Raw genomic sequence first — 19,292 nt, 5'->3', positions numbered from 1 at the left:
TAACTGTATTTTTATTAAACCAGGGGCTATCAAAACAGCATACCCTTCAATTAGGTAATGTGTATATATTATGCGATATGACCTGTCACTTCATGAGTTTTTTTTCTGATCGGCTATAGCCTAGAATAGATGGAAATAGGGGTCCAAGTGACGTGCACCCCCCGGCTTTTTTTATGCCACTTGATTTTTTTATTTATTCCTAAAGTGTCTATTTTCAGAATGCCAGGTACCAAGCTGAAAAAATGTCCAAAAAAGGCTTCATTTTTAACCCTTTGCTGCACCCGACCGGAACCCGAAAAAAAAAAAAAAATAGCCTAGTACAATAACACTTATACAAGTAATATACAAGTGTCATGAACTGCTCGAGGACGCAGACAGTGGTGATCCAAATGCAGGCTTTAATGAGAGGAGAATCCAGAGACAGGTACAAGGAAACAGGCAGGGGTCAAAACCAGGTAAGCAGTCCAATATCAGAAGTACAATGCAGGGAGAAGGCAAACGGGAAAACCAGATACAGGCAGGGAATCCAGGAACCGTGAAACTAGAAAATACAAAGGAACTCGGAAAACGCTGGGTAATGCAGTCAGACATCAACAATACTGAGCACTGGTGCAACGGGCCACTCAGGCTTAAGACAGGTGCGCTAAACAAGATAATAAAACACAGGTGCATAAAATCAACATTAATCAGTCCAGAGTAAAACATAATAATGAGTGAAACAGAGAAGGAGTGCCCCCCAGTGGCTCACGCGGGCACTCCAGCCGCTGATTGTCACAACAAGATTTAAGATTTTAAGATTTACTTGTAGATTTAAAGACAAGGCACTCACATTTAGGGCTGTAAACGATTAATCGCGATTAATTGCATCCAAAATAAAAGTTTGTGTTTACATATGTGTGTGTATTGTGTATAATTATTTTGTATATATACACACACATGCATGTATATTTTTGAGAAATATTTGCATTTATATACTGCCTATATATTTTTCTATAATTTATATTATATATAAATAGAACTATTTTATATATAAATAACACATTTTTCTTAAATATGTACATGCATGTGTGTGTATATATACAAAATAATTATACACAATACACACACATATATCATGTAAACACAAACTTTTATTTTGGATGCAATTAATCGCGATTAATCGTTTACAGCCCTACTCATTGATGAAATCATTTGAATTAAAGCAATGGAACTGCTAATGCTGATTTAATTCTTGGAAATAACAAACAAAAAGTTTTAGGACTTCCTTCAATAAACTTTTACAGAATTGACACATTTCAGTTTAGTATTTTTTCTTATATATATTCAGAAATTAACCTATAGATTGATAAATGCAGACCAAAGACGTCAGCTGGATTTACCCTGACACACTGGCTTATATCCAGTAAATAATTTTAAACTCATTTTAGGTTTAGAGTTAGGTTTTGCATCAGGGTATATGCTGCCCTGCCTAAGTATTTGACTCCATATTAACACATTTATCGCGACAAAAAAAGGAAAGGCACAATTTCATTAAAGTCAATCATTTATAGCCCACATTTGAGATCGCCCATTAGTTATTTTAAACAGGTCTCCATTTTCTAGTTTAAAGAAGCAGGTGCTGACTGATTTTCTGAAAAACTAATTGAGGTCAAAAAACCACATTTAGTGCACGCTTGATGTTTTTATGTTACAAAATGAGGACATAGATATGATTAAGTTGCTTTTTAAACTCTTTCCTGACTTCTTCTCGGCATTATTTTTTTAAATGTGATATTTGATCAATCATCCATCATTATAGGTTATGAATCTTTCTCCCCACTTCAAAAGATCTTAAAGTAGTCTAACAGTGGGCTTTTGAAGATATATGACTCCTGAGATAAAATCATTACATCAGCAATTGTGCAGGTTTTGAAGAAAAAGAGGTTTTGTCGCCAAATCTCTGAGTAACAAAAGTAAATGTATAAAGTTTAACATAAAAATAATTAGTTATCTTAATATTTCTTTCTTTTCTTCCTCCTCACTTTATTTAAGACTTGTGGTCTTTCCTGTGGTTTAGATAGTTTCATACGGATTGTAATTGTGGGTCTGGCACTAACAACATTGTTTTTCTTTTGTTTTTTAATTTTCCACACCTTTAAAGTAAACAACATGCCAGTCGTTCCCATCGTTTATGTGGAGTCTATTATTTTGATTGTGTATTATTATAAACACCTCTGCTTATTTATATACGGTTATTTCGTGCATTCTTTGAATTACTCTGTAGGCCTATCTCAGATTCTCCTTATTTATGTCAGTGGGTTTTCCCCAGAAACACTTTGAAGTTGAAGATGGAAAGAGAAAAAGAGATCAAATAATCTAGGGCAGACAGGAAGGTTGTTCTGTGGTGTTGTTTTCACACGCTAAGCACATGTGAGGGCAACATGGCTTATTCTCCCTTTTTTGGATGTTGAAGTGCCTCATATTTCTGTCTGTAGTACGTCCAAGTATATTTTAGATATCAACAGAGCTAAGTTTGTATGTAAAATACAAGTTTAAAGATAGACATCATAGGTCTTCGTGAGAAGGATTTGCTGAATTAATATGTGTTCTCATTTTTCTAATGGAACTTGACGTTATGTAAAGCTGTCAGCCCTTTTGAGGCAGCTAATATACATTTATGATGGCAACAGCAGAGGAGCCCAAATGGAGAAATCACTGTTCTGAGTGCATTAGGAAAGGTTTGTAAAGGTCTTTTTCTACTATATACCCCTTCTTCTGCCTTTTGATGTATCATATCTTTCTTTCAATTACATATTTTTTCAACAGTATTCTGTAATTTGTGACTTTAAAGGTAAAGTTAATGTAATATCTGCATATTTTAGTCTACGTTTGCTGTACAGTAGAGTCTGACTGTTTGATAGCAGTTAATAAATAAACGGTGCTGACTAAAAAGGTGGTATAATAAGTAGGATGCCTAACTGTTGAAACAGACGCTCGGAGTTTCAGAACAGGCAAAAAATACCACAGATCTAGGTCATTGGCCCTTAAAAGAGCAAGGGAAGTCTGAGAAAACTAGGTTGACATAAAAAAGATTACGCTTGTAACATTAAGTAGCCTATCGCTCATGAGAATGCTGACTGCAAACATATCGCAAGCGTATCATTGGTAACATTCTACTTTGGTGGTTTTTTTTATTTACGCCTTTGATATTTATCATGTGCGCAGATATGACCCCTTTTATGTGACATCTTCATGCAAGGTAACCTCATTTCTTTCTGACAACATGCTGGTTTGTTTCAGAGAAGGCAGGAGAAGAAACTTAAGGACTAGGCATGAAGTGTAGGAAAAAACATTTGATTCAATATTCACTAATAATCACAGAGACCCAGGAAGGCATGACATGGATTTTGTCTGGCAGTTGGTCTTTTTACTCCTCTTCTGCAGGAAATTCTGTGGTGAGTTAAGTTATTGTGATTGTGATGCTGGTTTAAACAAGTTCCATGAACAAGTTTATATATTAATAGTGTTTTCTCTCTCTCTGCTTAGACTTCTACAGTATCAGATGTGTTGGAAAGTTGATAGTAGACTCAGATGTCATCCCCATGGGCTCCAACTTGACTGTGGTTTGCCAATCATCAGACGCTAAGCACTGTGGCAGACTCTTTGCCATAGATTACAACAGACAGACTATTTTCCAAGCAATGAATTGCTCTGTAATAAAAACACAAATAGTCATCCATGAGCCCAAATTTGCACTACTCTGCAAGGTGAAGGAGGGAGACACATGGCACAGTGTTTGCGGCAGAGATCTCCAAGCTGGCTGTAAGTTCATATGTTATTCAGTATTCACACGCTCTGCACTATAGACGCTGACACCTTTATTATTACATTAACATCTCCATTAACTCATTTTATTCAAGTCAAAAAATTTATTGAATCAACCTGACTAAATCTAAATGATTTTTAAGGGTTAAAAAATACTGCACATTTGTTAGCGCCCCCTAAGTTAATAACTGATCGTTGCGAGAAAGTGAATCAATCAAAATAGCTGGACAATTACTTTATTCTGCTGCTGTAAAACCCAAACAATCTCTGTTACTTGAATTCCCTATTATCACTGTAAAACTGCTTTGAAACAATCTATATTGTTAAAAGCGCTATATATAAGAAGGTGACTTGACTTGACTTAAAGATCATGTTTATATAAACATATAAGAAAATATATGAATTGAAGTTCTGTGACATTTCTAATGATTTAAATATGTGTGAAAGTATAATGTAATAATGCTGTTTTGATGCTAATAGTAATTGCCTTATTTGTTTTTCTTTTGTTCAAAATGATAGATAGTTGTGAACATGACAATTAACAGTTTTTGGTTAATAATATCCAGCTATTAATTAATTTTCTGCTTTAGACCCTCCAGGTAAACCGAATATCAGCTGCGTCACATACCAAAATTCGGAGTTTGTTAACTGCTCTCTGACGGTCACAACCAAAACACATATATCCACAACCTTCAGAGTGACATTTCAGTAAGTAGCCTATGTCCTATTTGGACAGTTTGATAACATCAAGGCGGTCTTGTACATTTTATATAGAATGCGACTTTGTCTTTTCTCAAACATATTAAAGATCGAAACAGCCTTTCTTCTGGTTTATCGTTCTTCAATGTCTTTCTCTTTTTGCAAAGCAACAGTACATCTCAGTTTCTCCTGTATAAGATGGACAAGGGCTCTCATTTCTCTATCCCACGATCGCTGTTTGATGAGAACATGAATTACACAGTCCATGTAAGAGGTCAAAATGCATTAGGAGAGTCGCACTATAATTTCACCTTCTCGATTAGGGACATTGGTAAGAGATAAACTACACACACTTACTCATTTCAGAAGCACTTTCTCATTTTGATCATATCATGATCTCTTTTTCTTCTGCTCAGTAAAAGTGTAATAATGTTTTGTGCATAGATTTGTCTAGCCTGAACCATATGTTGATCTTACGACATTGTTTTTGTTCAGTGATTCCAAGCACTCCAGAGATAACACAAGTTGTGTTTGAAAATGGTGTTCTTTCTCCTACAATATACTGGAATGGCTCAGAAGATGTACTGAAACCAAGTATGAGGTTCAGAAGAGCACATAATGACCAGGACTGGGTGAGAGGATTTGTGAAAAATGTGCACTGGTTTAAAGCAAGTTGTCCATTAGGCAAGTTGTCGAGATTTTTGCTCTTGTATTTGATCAGGACCTGGGAAGAGTAACAGAGCTCCAAGCTGGATGCATTTTGATGCAGGAAAATTTAAAGCCGCTGATGCTCTATCAGTTTGAGCTGAGAGTGTGTGTTACTTCAACAAACTGCAGCATGTGGAGTCATCCCTTCAATATAACCAGCCCTGGAATAGGTAATTGCTTAACATTTCTTTTTACATTTCAATAGTCAGATGAAGGTAGTTTGAATGTGTTTTATGGCAAAAAAAATCTGTTTTGATTTTTAAAAAAAAAACTGTTTTAAAATGCTCTAGCACCCTCACACAAACTTGATGTGTGGAGAGTCATCAACAGGACCAGTACAAATGGACTTCAGAATGTCACAGTCTTGTGGAAGGTAACAGCACCACCTACTGGACAGAGAAATCACAACAATATACACGTTCAACAGTTTGGGGTTGATAACGGTTTTATCAAACAAATGCATTTATTTGATAAAAAATATATAAATTTTTTTTTTTTATTCCTGTGATGACAAAGCTGGATTTTCAGAATCATTACTCTAGTCTTCAGCATGATCCTTCAGAAATCATTCTAATATGCCAATTTGCTGCTCAAGAAACATTATTTTCATATAAAAATAGTTGGAAATGATTGTGAAAGCTTATTATTTATACCTTGAAAGTTCAAAAGAACAACATTTATTTAATGCATGCTTCATTTCTTTAAAGAAATATCTTACTGGCCCCAAACTTTTGAATGGTGTAAATTAAGTTACTTATTTAAATTTAGCACCTTAAATATTGCCGTTTTATATATATATTGACCTTATGTACAAAGTATTGTACGTTGTCACATATATTTTCTTAGTGATTAGTGACCTAGAAACCTTAATTCTTATTTATTTTAATTTTTTGAAATTCCTGTTGTTTTTATTTTTTAAATTCCTGAAATTTGGTTTATTTACAGTTTAAATTAGATTGTGAATCCCAGATTTGCAATGACATTTGGACGCCACTTTATATTTTTAACTCAAATAATAATTGACAGATTATTCAGAGCCATTCTCAGAAGTAGCTTTAAAGAAGTAGTAGCGTTCAAGAATCTGTCGAATATGTAACATTGTAATTCTTTGAAGAGCTGAATAGATTGTTGACTTCATTTGTTGACTAATAACAATGACTGTTAAAATATTTTATTATTTCTTTTGACCTCATTTTGAGTTTTTTACTATTGGCTTGACATTACTAGTGATTGATTAGTTGCAAAGCTTCAAATAATTTAATAACCTTCTCTATATTCTTGATTAAACTATTGAGTCTATTGAACTATTGACTTTATTTATTCTTCTATATATTTTTTCTTGGGTCAGCAGCCCATAATGCTTTATTGTACAGGTGTATTGTCCTCCAAGTAATTGTGATGAAAATGATAAAATTTGTGATGAAACATGATAAAAAATATAATGTTGTTCCAAACCCAAATAACTTAGACACCCAGCTAACACAAATATGTTCTAAGAACGTTTTGTGGTAAAACTTTATTGTACAGTGTCCTTGTTACATATGTAACTTCTTACCATAGTAATTACAGTAAGTTATGCAAAATTACATGTAACTAACCCTCAACCAAACCCTAATTCTACCCTAACCCTATAGTAAGTTTATGTTCTTAATTAATATTACTCGGTATTTAAATATATAATTACACTGTAAAAATGACACTTTCAAATAAAGTTTAACATGTTTTGCTAATATTCCTTTTAAGTTATAAAAAATGTATTTCTGAATGTTCTCTTAACGTTTACAATGTCCAGTTTTTTTAATGTTTTAAAAACGTTTTTTCTTGTCTTGATTGTAAATGTTAAGTGAACATTTTATTTTAGCATTTCTCAAATGTTAATTTTGAATGTTCTCTGAACATTCTGAAACAAGTAGTAACAGTTAAAAAAATGTTAGATGAACATCCAACTAATACGTTTCAGAAAAGAAAAAAATTCTATGAACAATGTATAAATTATGTTTTTGTGCTAACTTTTTGAGACCAGATAACTTTTTTTTTGAAAATTTTATTTAGATTTTTTTTTTTCAAATATAACAATAATAACAACGAACACCAGACAAAAACACACATACACAAACAAAAAGGAAAAATGTAGATGGATACAATATTAAATAGTTAGGAAATAAACTCTATCAAATCAAATTATGTGGCACAATTTTTATATAATCCAAAAAGGGTTTCCAAATCTGTATAAAATAATTCACTCCTGCCCCTCATTGAATATGTGATCTTCTCTAAGAACTGACTAAAAAAAAATGATTTGTAATGTCATATAGGAAGAAGAAGAAAACATTATCACAGCCCTTTGCCCTCAACATGAACTCACTTTTGACTATTTATTTCTCCTGCATCTTCCAGCACTATAAACCAGAAAATTACAGTGGAGATTTGTTATATTACAAGTTATCTTATATAGAAGAAGGCAAGATCCATGAACTGAACAGCTCAGCTCATGTCACCCATCAGACACTACAGCTGAGCGTAGCAGAGGTTAACGTCAGTGCTGTGACATCAGCTGGGTCCTCCCCACCCACACCTGTGAGCTTGATATGGACAGGTGAGAAACAGTTGAATTGTTTGTTGAGTTTTGTAGGACACAGACAGTGTAGCAACCTTAACCTCATCTGTGAGGCATCTACGCAATCTTCGTCTCGTCTGAAAGAAAGTCCCACATTTCTCTCTTTGTGTTTGTGTCACAGATAAACCAGCTCCCATGATAACATATTCAGTTCCAGCAGCAGGGGGCAGTGTGCTTCTATCATGGGACATGTCTCTTTACATTGAGGAAGTGGGTGGCATTCTGGGTTTTGTTGTTCAGTGGCAACAAAGCCCAGTGCACTTAGAATGGAGGAGATTAGGAAAAGACTATAATTTTACATTGCTACAAGGTAAGAAATATTTATTTGTCAAAATCCAGTTCTATTGATCTTAAAATCTAAGGGTTAAAATAATAAAAAATGGTTTGAATAACCCAGTAGCCTATACTATGTTATGTAGATTGATGTAGTCAATATAATGATGTCCATTATTTAAGTTTCATTATAAAGTCCTTAAACAATTCTGAACTCTCAGGTATGCAAGCCGGTGTCCTGTATAACATTTCATTATATGCTGAAGAAGCCAGTGGAGTTTCAAATCCTGCATTTGTTCAGGTTTATGCCAGGGAAACGGGTAAGTTCATGTTTACTTTTATATTTGCAGTTTTAAAAAATTACAATTCAAAATAAAAACTTTTTTATTGTAATATATTTAAAAATGTAATTTATTCTTGTGATGGCAAAGGAGAATGTTTAGCATCATTACTCCAGTTTTTCTTCAGTGTCACATCATGATCCTTCAGAAATCATCCTATTATGCTGATTTATTGCTCAAGATTCAATGTTAAAAAAACAGTTTTGTTTAGTTTTTTGGTTAATAGAAAGTTTGAAACAATTTTTTGTTTCGTTGTAAATTTCGATCATTTACTGATGCATCCTTGTTGAACAAAAGTATTAATTTTGTTTCTTTTTTTAAACTGACTAACTTTTGAACGGTAGTGCTACTAGTGCACATAAACATTGTACATAACATGTACATGTTACCAGGGCCGTAGCTAGAGGATCCGGGGCCCCCTGAAAAAATATTGATGTGGGCCCCCCACCACCCTCCACCAATATATTTTCTGCATGCATACTCATATATTGTTGGCGTACTGTACAATATGCATGGAGGCCCACATGTAACTAGGGTTTTCTTGCAAAATAACAAAGCAGATAACAAATAAATGTAAATCAAGATTTTAATGAACATCGGCAAAAGCAAAATAAACAAATATAACATTAAATATAAAAAGAAAATAGGCCTAAATAGAAAAATGAAATTTCTTTCAAAAATGAACATTGAAATAACTAATAAAATTAAAAAGTATCTTAAAATTCTATAAAATTACAACTAATAAAAATTAACAAAAAGCTTGAAGTGGAGTGAAGTGAGGTGTAAAGTCATCAAAGGTTAGGCCTATCAATCAAAAAATTTTAAATAATAAGAAAAACTATTTTTTAAAAAGGAACGGTAAAAGAATGTTTTTATGGGTTGTAACACAGTCTCATCTCAAAACGTCACATACTGACGTGGTTTGACCATACGGCAACATACGACGAAAAGGGTACCCTATAACGTCAATATGAGACGGTTCAGGTTATGGTTAGGTTTAGGTATGCGTTAGGGTACCGTTAGGGGGCGCTGCTGGTGCGCTTATGTCTCCGTCTCATATTGACGTTATGGGGTACCCTTTTCGTCGTATGTTGCCGTATGGTCAAACCACGTAAGTAACAGTCTTAAGAATGTAGTCAAAGTTTTAAAAAAGATTGATCTTATTATGTATTTTAATAGAGATAATATGGAACTGGTAAAATAATATTTAAATAAAGCTCATACATTTATTCATCCAGCAGGTCATATTATGCATAATGCAATGCGTCGTGTCCCGTGTCAAGTTATTTACAATAGTGAAAAGGACAGGGATTTTAATCGCGTAATCATTCAGTCGGTTGTAGTGCCGCTCGCGCCCGTTAATGAAAAGTGAAAGAAGACGGTAGTTTTCTGATTCTCAGCGAAATAACAATACAATACACTAACCTGCGTTAAAGAAGGTTTTAAATGACTGGGATCCAACAACTCTCCTGGCCTCCCTCTCCTTCTTTTCGTGGCGTTTCTGATAACCAGATTTGTATTTTCTTTTTCCCGACATTTTTCCAGTGAGTCAGTTCCACCAGATTAACGTCTTCAGGCAATGCCGCCTCAACTCTGATTGGTTCTCTTCACGAGCTGAGGCGGGGTATTTATTAATAACTAATAAATAGATCGGACTAAACCATTTTTAGGGAGGTAAGAGAAGCAGCTATTTGGAAAAAATATTTAACCAAGTTGCATGTTTTTTTGTGGTTTTCATTTTAAATCTCAGGCATACAACTAATAAATATTATAATTATTCATGCAATAGTGTCCCTATAGTATAACTGCTGGATTTTGTGGGGCCCCCTGGGCAGCGGGGGCCCCTATAATTGTCACCACCTTTCACCCCACCCAGCCAGCAAAAAGTCGTCTATTAGACGTTGAATAGACGTAATTTTTACGGTCTAATTACGGTCCACTGAAGGTTGAAAATGAAAATTGAAAAGACGTCAAATTTGTCCGACTTTTCAACGTTTAAATTTTTTTTATAACTTTGACGGAATATGTAAAACTCTTTAAATTTATTTGAGATAATAATGAACATGGTTTGGTAGTTTGTTTTCTCTGTTGTTTTAGCATGTATAACAGACTTATCCTAGCTGTCTTAGATTATCAGTTGAAAACATTTTAGATGATCAGTTGAAAACACGTAGTCAAACAGTCCGGCCAAAACTACTTAGTTGAAATCACGTCGTAAACCAGTCCAAGGCGGACCGACATATTTTCAACCATATTTCAACGTTGAAAGACGGTAATTGTTTACTGGGCACCAGCGACGGCCCTGCATGTTACACCTCATATAAGTGTGGATGAGGGGTCTATTTTAAAATTGTTTCTTTTTTCATATTTATATTAAAGCCTATAACTAGTAGTTTAATTATATCTGACTCTATTAAGTTATAAATTTGATTAACAATATTACAATTACTTAATTTAGTAATATAAGTAGTATTTCCTAATGTGTTTTTAAAACATTAGGCTAAACAATTCTTGCAAAAGAACAATAAAAACCAAAAAGTTTAGCAGTAATCCCTTCTTTCCCTCGAAATTGCCACAAGAGGGCAGTAACAGATAATTTGCCAAAAGTTAGTCAGTTTATGTGTAGGTGCTAAACGCAAATAGTTAAAGAGTTTATATCAATTGTTTAACATTTTGCTACTCAGTGATTGAAGATGCACTTAATGCACTTCTTCTGTTTTATATTTTAGAGCCTCTATCCGGTCCAGATGTATCAATTACGATTGTAGGGGGAAAGCAGATTTTGATCCAATGGGACGAGCTCGCTCAAGAAAAACAAAAGGGATTTATCACAAACTACACGATTTATTTCCAGAGCCATAGAGACAAGAGACTTATTCAGAACCGTAAGTAAAAACAGTTGTTTGTGAGTGGTGTTAACTTGGGCTGTGGTTTATGTCTGAATGTGGCTGAGGGGAGGAGTCACGTGGTTTGTACACAGAGAATCAGAACTTTTGTTAACACTTTCTCTACATAAAAGCAATGTGTTTTTCTTTTTCTTTTTCAAAACACCTCTCAGGTGTCTTTAACCTCACCCCACAAGTGATGCAGTGCACCTTCATGCATTTAGCACAGTGGAAAGACTCTACCTGTCTTTGGTTTGAGACTCATCACTGTCACACCCACAGCTTGGCAGCAGGGTTTTCCACCATTTACTGAAAAAGTTCACATCCTCTTCCAGTAAACCCACTCCCCTACACTTCTACATTACAGTTCTAAAACAGATGTTCAGAGTGTATTCTGAGCTAATGCTGCAAAACATTTAGTGTAAATAAGTGTACAATTAATTTTGGAAGCATCTAACATGGGGACCACTTTTAAAAGGGTTCGGTTTTATATCTTGTTGTTGTTGTCATTGGTGAATTCTTCTTAAACAATATTCTTTAAAAAAATATATAGCCTAATCATAAACTGATGGTTTTCGCTGGTCTCCCAGCCTGGATGAGCTAGTGTTTAGCCAGCTGATCTACTAGCCTCACCAGCTAAAAAGTGCCCCAAAACCCTTCACCAAGAGACCAGCTGGACCAGGCTGTTTAAGATTTTCTTTCCGAGATATTATTTACTGATATTAAATCATACACTAATGCAACAACATCTGAAGCTGAAGACCAGCTTAGCCAGGCTGGGTGAGAAGCATAAACCAGCAAAAAATCAGCTAAGACCAGCAAACCAGCTTAGACTGGTATACACCAGTCTTTTTCAGCAGGGATATGCACTACTGTTTAAAAATTTGGGGTCGTAACATTATTTTTTTGAACAAAATGCACCAAGGCTGCATTTATTTGATAAAAAATACAGATATAATTAATATTAAATCACTGTTTTATATTTTAATATTTTAAAATGTAATTTATTCCTGTGATGGCAAAGCTGATGTTTCAGCATCATTACTCTAGTCTTCAGTGTCACATGATCCTTCAGAAATCATTCTGATATGCTGATTTGCTGCTCAAGAAACATTATATTTATATTATAAATGTTGAAAATGTTGGGCTGCTTTTTGTGGAAATCATGATGCATTTTTTCAGAATAAATCTTTTTAAAGAATAATAGCTATAACAGTAGTGTAGTTCCACCAGTGCTTATGACCATGGCAGATGACTTTCAGTTTCTACTTTTATAAAAAAACAATAAAAAAAACTTCTGGTGAACAAAATGATTAGAGAGACAATTGTGGTTAACATTATTAGAGAGAAAATTGCGGTTTATGGGCTTTCATCCCTGCTGTTCATCATTGTAGATACATATTCACTAGAGTGAACTTCACTAGAGTGAACCTCTTCCTGTCTTCTATGTCATTTCTGTGCCTTCTACAGCTCGGCTAGATCGAATGAGACCTAGCAGCAGCTATTCTTAACATGTGGCTTTTGGCATGACAGGAAGGAGAGGCAACAGCGGAAAGCATGTGGCTATGTACAAATGTTTCTGTCTCCAACTTAGCTTCTCTAACCAAGCTGTTAAACAGACATCAGTATCTAAAACATGTCTGTTATGATTCTGTGGTGTAACAATGTCAAAAAATGCAGAAGAGACAAAAAAGTACATAACGTCTTTCTCTGTGTGTTAAATATCCCCACCCTGCTGAACAGTTCAATTTCATGTTTCATTCTACAGAGTTACTCTTAGGCCTTTGACCCTGAATCATGAAACTGTTTAAAGAGAAACTGTCAGCTATCTAGTCTTTGGTAAAACAAACTAAGCAGAGAGTGATGCAAATTAATGTTTAATATTATTTTCTGCTGAAAAAAACATCCAGGAAGAAACAGTCATCATCTCCTCATGTTTTGTGTGTGCTCTGCTTGCAGAAAATGTGCCTTACACATTTCCTAGACGCTTGAGTTGGAAGCTGCAGGGTCCACAGGAATGTTTCGATATTCTGGTCTCTGCATGGAATTCTGCGGGTGAAGGGCCCAAAGGAAAGCCTGCCACCTGCTGTTATCCCAGCCAACTATCAAATCAACCCAGTTCAGACAAGACAACAGGTGCATTCTCTAATGAAATAGACGAGAAAGGTAAAGGATCTTTAAAACCAAGCATTGTAGCGTAGCCCAAGTACTTTGGCTAACTTAGCACCTTTGCTAATATTCTGGCAAGGTTCTCTCATTGTTATGAACAGACATTCTTCCAGTAACGTTAATAAAATGTTTGTTAGCTGGGGGATTAACTGTGTGGAGAAACTTTAGTTCACTACAGAATTCTAATTTCCTAATTATTTACTCACCCCCATGTCATTCAAGATGTTCATGTCTTTCTTTCTACAGTGAAAAAGAAATTAAAGTTTTTGAGGAAAACATTCCAGGATTTTTCTCCATATAGCCTAGTGGACTTCAATGGGGTACAACGGTTTGAAGGTCCAAATTGCAGTTTCAATGCAGCTTTAAAGGGCTCTACACCATCCTAGCCGGTGAATAAGGGTCTTATCTAGCGAAACGATCGATCATTTTCAAAAAATAAATAAAAATATATACTTATTAACCACAAATGATCGTCTTGCACTAGCTTTGCGATGTGCCACGCATTACTCATCACGTTGAAAGGTCACACGTGACATAGGCGGAAGTACCGATAGTGCTTACAAAGTGAATGTGCAAAGACTAAGAAAATAAATAAATAAAAGGTAAAACAATGATGACGGATGATTTTGAAGTTGGCTGAGAAAATGAGATTGAGTTTTTTGACCTAAAATACCTTTTTGAACCGGAACACGTACAACCTTTCAACGTGATTACGTAATGCGTGGTGCATCGCAGAGACGAGCATTTGTGATCAAAAAGTACATAAATGTTTTTTTTCTTTTAAATGACGGATCGTTTCGCTAGATAAGACCCTTATTTACCGGCTGGGATCATGTAGAGCCCTTTGAAGTTGCACTGAAACTGCAATTTGGACCTTCAAACCGTTGTACCCCATTGAAGTCCACTATATGGAGAAAAATCCTGGAATGTTTTCCTCTAAAACCTTAATTTCTTTTCGACTGAAGAAAGAAAGACATAAACATCTTGGATGACGGGGGGGTGAATAAATTATCAGGAAATTTTAACTGTGAAGTGAACTAATCCTTTAAATCACATTACCATAGTTTGACCACAATTACAAGCATATATTTACAGAAATGTTCTGTAGAGGTGTTTTTTAAATACAGTATTTGACAAAAAGATGTGAAGAGTGTTGCTATATTGAAATATTAAAATTCTGTCATCATTGTTTACTCATATTCATGGCGTTCCCCAGTACTGCTTTCTTTTGTCTGTGGAACACAACATATTTTGTATTAAGATATTTTGTTTTTGTCTAGTCAAAGTCATTGAGATCCAAATCAACACTGGACCCCATTGACTTTCATTGGATGAACAAAAAACCCTGAGACATTTAAAACAAAAACAAAAAAAACATTGTGTTCCAGCGACGAAACAAAAAGTCATACTATCGCTTTAAGAGAATCAGTATGAGGTTCAGTGCACGTTTTGACTACAATATTACTCATTGTGTATAGGGTATGGGTTAGGGCTGCATACCATGCATACACAAGACACTGAATAATATTCATGCATTTTTCACAAAGTATGCACTTGTAAAGTTATTTTTTTTAATGCAGAATTGTTCCAACAATACCATTTCATGTTAATGTGTACTCCCCAGGTGGAATGATAGCTGGAATTTGCTTGGCTGCTGCTGTTCCTGTAGTGATCCTGGCCAACCTGATGTACCTGAAATGTGTGCGGCAAAGGTGACATGCTGAATTAGGGGGTTTTGATGTTACTAAGATGTTTGCACTTTCATTTGTGCAAGTAGTTTCACAATGTGGTTCATGCTTGCAGTCTTTCATAATGTTACAGTCACAGTCAGTGTGAAGTGGAGAGTTTAGAGCAAATTGTTGTGATAAAACAATGGCCATTTTATTTAAAATAAGCTTAATATAATATATGTTAGGTGAAGTTAGGTGAGTGTTTGTTTGTGTATAACTTCCTTTTATTTCTTAAAAAAATCTTTTTACAGAATGATGAAAATGTGCATGTCCATGGGAGTCTCTTGGATTTTTGAAAATTTACCGAAATTCGATAACAGCAATGCTATAAAACTACTAAAGGTAATTGTTTATTTATACAATGTCATTTTAGATCAATGAGATGTCAATGAGATCTTGTGAGGTGGGTTTGATCAGTATCTCACAAGGCTGGAGGGATTACATTACCGTAATTCAGATAGGTCAGATACATTGTCATCAAATGGGAAAAACGGCATTTTCACACTTCTGAAGCTGTCATCCTTCTCCAATAGAAAAACATACTGAACTTCAGAAGGTCACTGAACCTTAACATAACAGCTAACATAATAGGCATTTATTGTATTGACAAAAACAAAAACACACACACACACACACTCACACTCACACACAAAACAGCATTCACAAATCAACTGGACGACCATAATGAGGAGGTGTCCAGTTTGGTATGGGTACAGAATATCAGTTAAAAAAAAAACATTATGAGGCACAGTAGCAGAAATTACCGGTACATGGTTATGGATGTCCTCAGAATCTGTCAACATTGAATTTTGATTGTACAATATTGTAACATGAGATTGCCGATATTCACATTTAACACAATAACAGGAGTCAAAAGCCTTCTATGGCTAAAGTAAAACAAATATAAAATTCTATAGAGGCCTTATCCATGTTCATGCCTGTATTATAGCTCACTGATGACTATGCAACATGCTGTTTTTAATTAAGTTTAGAAAAGAGTGTAAAAAGCAGACCACACTGTCTAAAACTATCATTGACATTACGCAGTTTTGTAAAGGTAAACATCGAAATACCTCCAACATACTTGATTATACTCAAAGTGCATTACAGTTATGATATGAAAATGCACCTGTTGTTGCAACTATTATTAGACAGTGTCTTCATACTGCATCTCCATACTTACCAATACCTTTTTTTTTGCTCTTAGGATGACAGCTATGGCCCCTGGGGACCTCTTTCTGGAGACAACGATCCTCCCTTAACTCCCATTGAGGAAGTCGATCCGTCTTGGGAGAGGCAAGACTCTTATCCAACTGTTCTACACGTCACAGAAACGTCCACGACGGACCCGATTTGGATTGATTCTCCTTATAAACCTCAGTTATTGACCGCTTCACAGAGAAATGAAGACGTCTCTGAGACTACAGAGGAAGAACTAAAGGAGGAGGACCATTTCCCTTTGTTGGTGTCTCCATCACATAATGACTTCAGTTGGGATTTAACCTGTATTCCCGTGATACATGGGCGTCTTAATAGCTTCTTAGCCATGGATGGAGCACTCGGATCCTTGGGTGTTTTTGAAGGCCTCCTCTCTCCCCCTCAGATAGCTTCCAAGAAGGATGGTAGAGTGGAAGAGAATGAGAGGACTGTGGGAACAGGAGATGTAGGGCAGAGCACTTTCACTAGTCAAACTGTACTACCCATTGACCTGGAGAGCTGCCTCAGACACCCTGTCTTCAATTCCAGCCCATACTCCCCACAAGGGCTTTGCCGTAGTTTTTCAATTCCAGAAGAGGGTTAGACGATCTATTGAACACCATTTTAAGAAATATCTTGCTGGCGAGAGTACTGCTGAACTGAATATCGGCATGGATGTGATTCTGTGGTAAAACACAACCATATTCAAGCACTTGTATGAGACCATCTTGTACATAAGCATTAAGGTTTTTAATGATTTTACAGTGATGATACTCTATTTTCTGTATATTGCATACAAGTATATGTTGTATGTTACTTTTTATTAGTAAGTTCTTCCTCTTGAATACTGTTTTGATACAAATGAAAAGACACACAGCTCTCAAATTGCACCTTTTTTTTTTTGCCTAAATAATCTTTTATATATATATATATATATATATATATATATATATATATATATAAAATATGATATCAATTTGATATCACTTCATATCCATACATATGTCACAAAACATCAAGAAACCTTGGAAAAAGAAGTGCGCTTAACTGTATTGAATATCCACTTGTATTGTACTTTTTTTAACTACTTGCAGATAATATAATATTGAAATAAAAGGCCACTCTAGTGTATTTAAAGAGAGTACACTTTAATGATTGTTTAAAAGTGCACTTGTAATAAAGTTAAAAGGTTGATGTACTTAAAGGGTTAGTTCACTATAAAATTGAATAAATATGTCATTAATTACTTACCCTCGTGTCGTTCCAAACCCTTAAGACTTTTGTTCATCTTCGGAACACAAATGAAGATCTTTTTGAGGAAATCTGAGAGCTTTCTGTCCCTCCATAGACAGCTACGCAACTTTCACTTTGACGCTTCAAAAAGATCCCTTTATATGATAAATAGATTGAATTTAGGCTTTTATTCACATATAAACATTTATCAACTCATACATCAGTTGTGGTAAACAGTAGCTCAAACCCATGTTCGCTTGACGTGCAAGAACCAATGAGGTTCATTATCATGTTACTTAGAACTTTTGAGCTTCCTCAAGAACCAATGAGGTTCATTCTCGTGTGTTACGCAGCACGTTTGAGCTTCCACAAGAACCAATGAGGTTCATTCTCGTGTGTTACGCAGCACGTTCGAGCTTCTTCAAGAACCAATGAGGTTAATTCTTGTGTTACAGCACGTTTGAGCTTCAGCAAGAACCAATGAGGTTAATTCTTGTGTTACAGCACGTTTGAGCTTCAGCAAGAACCAATGAGGGTTGTTTTTGCGCGCCAAGCCGGTTCGTTTGAGCTTCTGTTTATGTCCGCTGATCAATGTTTAAATGTGAATAATAGCCTGAATTGGACTAAACCAACAATCTCTTTATGAACTTTTTGAAGTGTTAAAGTGGTAGTTGCGTAGCTGTCAATGGATTGATATAGCTCTCAGATTTCATCAAAAAGATCTTCATTTGTGTACCGAAAATAGATGAAAATCTTGGAACGACATGAGAGTGAGTAATTAATGACAGAACTTTCATTTTTGGGTGAACTATCACTTTTAAGTCCTACTTAAGTGGGCCAATGAATCACTTTAAAGTTCAGATAATTGCATTAAATATAAATTTACATTTGTAATACAGTTTTATTTAATTGAAATTAACATGCAATTAAGTGTCCAGAAATATTACATTCAGTTCAAAGTTAAGAATATTATTTTACAGTAAATGATTTCCATAATGTTAAAAGTATGCAATAAAGGTTTACTTTTTTAGGGTAATTCAGATGAAAGGTCTTTAGATCAAATATTAACCCTTTAAGAGAAGTGATTTATTCAACAAATCTTTGAAAATGCGAAAGGAATATATAATCATCTAAAGCAATCAAAAGGATGAGCGACTACAGCAAACACAAGACAAGCTGTCTCCAAAAAGTTATGGTGATTAAGTTGTTTTTTAGGCTATGTGACATTCAGCTCACGTTGAGCTCACAAAGAACTGCCGGATTCTCTGTAGGCCCTCTAAATCTACGAAAAAAAAGTTTGCATGATAGGCTATATAGAGGAACTAATGAAATTCTTGCAACACAACTGCAGATGTTTCAACGCTCATTGAGCAGGAGACACACCTTTATATTTCTGTGCTAGTTTACAGGAATCATGTTAAGTTTGTGGTTTATTTACACGTTGTTCTCCAGAGGTGTGATTTATTTACTTGTTTAAAAAGACAAATCGCCATTAATGTCCAGAGGAATTACAAAGCTTTTTAATCAATGGATATTATACCCAATAAATTATTTAAATCTAAAGCATATGCATTATTGTGTTGGAAATGTCACTTATATAATCTTTATCACAATCAGATGGGAGGTAGAATGTTTT

The 19,292-nt window shown here is 34.9% G+C and overlaps 1 protein-coding gene across 4 annotated transcripts; it reads left to right on the top strand.

Moving 5' to 3' along the window:
* Positions 1-2,315: 2,315 nt before the first annotated feature.
* Positions 2,316-19,210, top strand: il23r (interleukin 23 receptor). 4 transcript variants are annotated; one of them, XM_079628017.1, is made up of 16 exons: positions 2,316-2,717; positions 3,280-3,434; positions 3,526-3,801; positions 4,395-4,512; positions 4,677-4,834; positions 4,999-5,135; positions 5,225-5,381; positions 5,502-5,584; positions 7,609-7,807; positions 7,950-8,138; positions 8,323-8,421; positions 11,172-11,327; positions 13,287-13,493; positions 15,121-15,208; positions 15,478-15,568; positions 16,434-19,210. In XM_079628017.1, the coding sequence occupies exons 2-16, from the start codon at positions 3,380-3,382 to the stop codon at positions 17,025-17,027; spliced, it is 2,607 nt and encodes an 868-aa protein (XP_079484143.1). In that variant the 5' UTR covers positions 2,316-2,717; positions 3,280-3,379; the 3' UTR covers positions 17,028-19,210. The 4 variants fall into 4 exon arrangements, with proteins under 4 accessions (XP_079484143.1, XP_079484144.1, XP_079484141.1 ...); XM_079628018.1 differs by having other exon boundaries at positions 4,671-4,834; positions 13,287-13,463; XM_079628015.1 differs by having other exon boundaries at positions 2,317-2,717; positions 4,671-4,834.
* The last annotated feature ends 82 nt before the right edge of the window (positions 19,211-19,292 follow it).

Source organism: Phoxinus phoxinus, assembly GCF_949152265.1.
Source record: "Phoxinus phoxinus genome assembly, chromosome: 11".
NCBI classification, from domain to species: Eukaryota; Metazoa; Chordata; class Actinopteri; order Cypriniformes; family Leuciscidae; genus Phoxinus; species Phoxinus phoxinus.
Note: the sequence above shows the minus strand (reverse complement) of the source record. Positions and strands in the feature narration are given on the sequence as shown.

Bases quoted from the DNA above. Each gene is read 5' to 3' on its own strand.
- il23r (XM_079628015.1), top strand. From the start codon at position 3,380: ATGGATTTTGTCTGGCAGTTGGTCTTTTTACTCCTCTTCTGCAGGAAA. The intron at 8,422-11,171 runs GTAAGTTCATGT...TTTATATTTTAG, and splicing joins GGTTTATGCCAGGGAAACGG to AGCCTCTATCCGGTCCAGAT. The intron at 15,569-16,433 runs GTAATTGTTTAT...TTTTGCTCTTAG, and splicing joins ATGCTATAAAACTACTAAAG to GATGACAGCTATGGCCCCTG.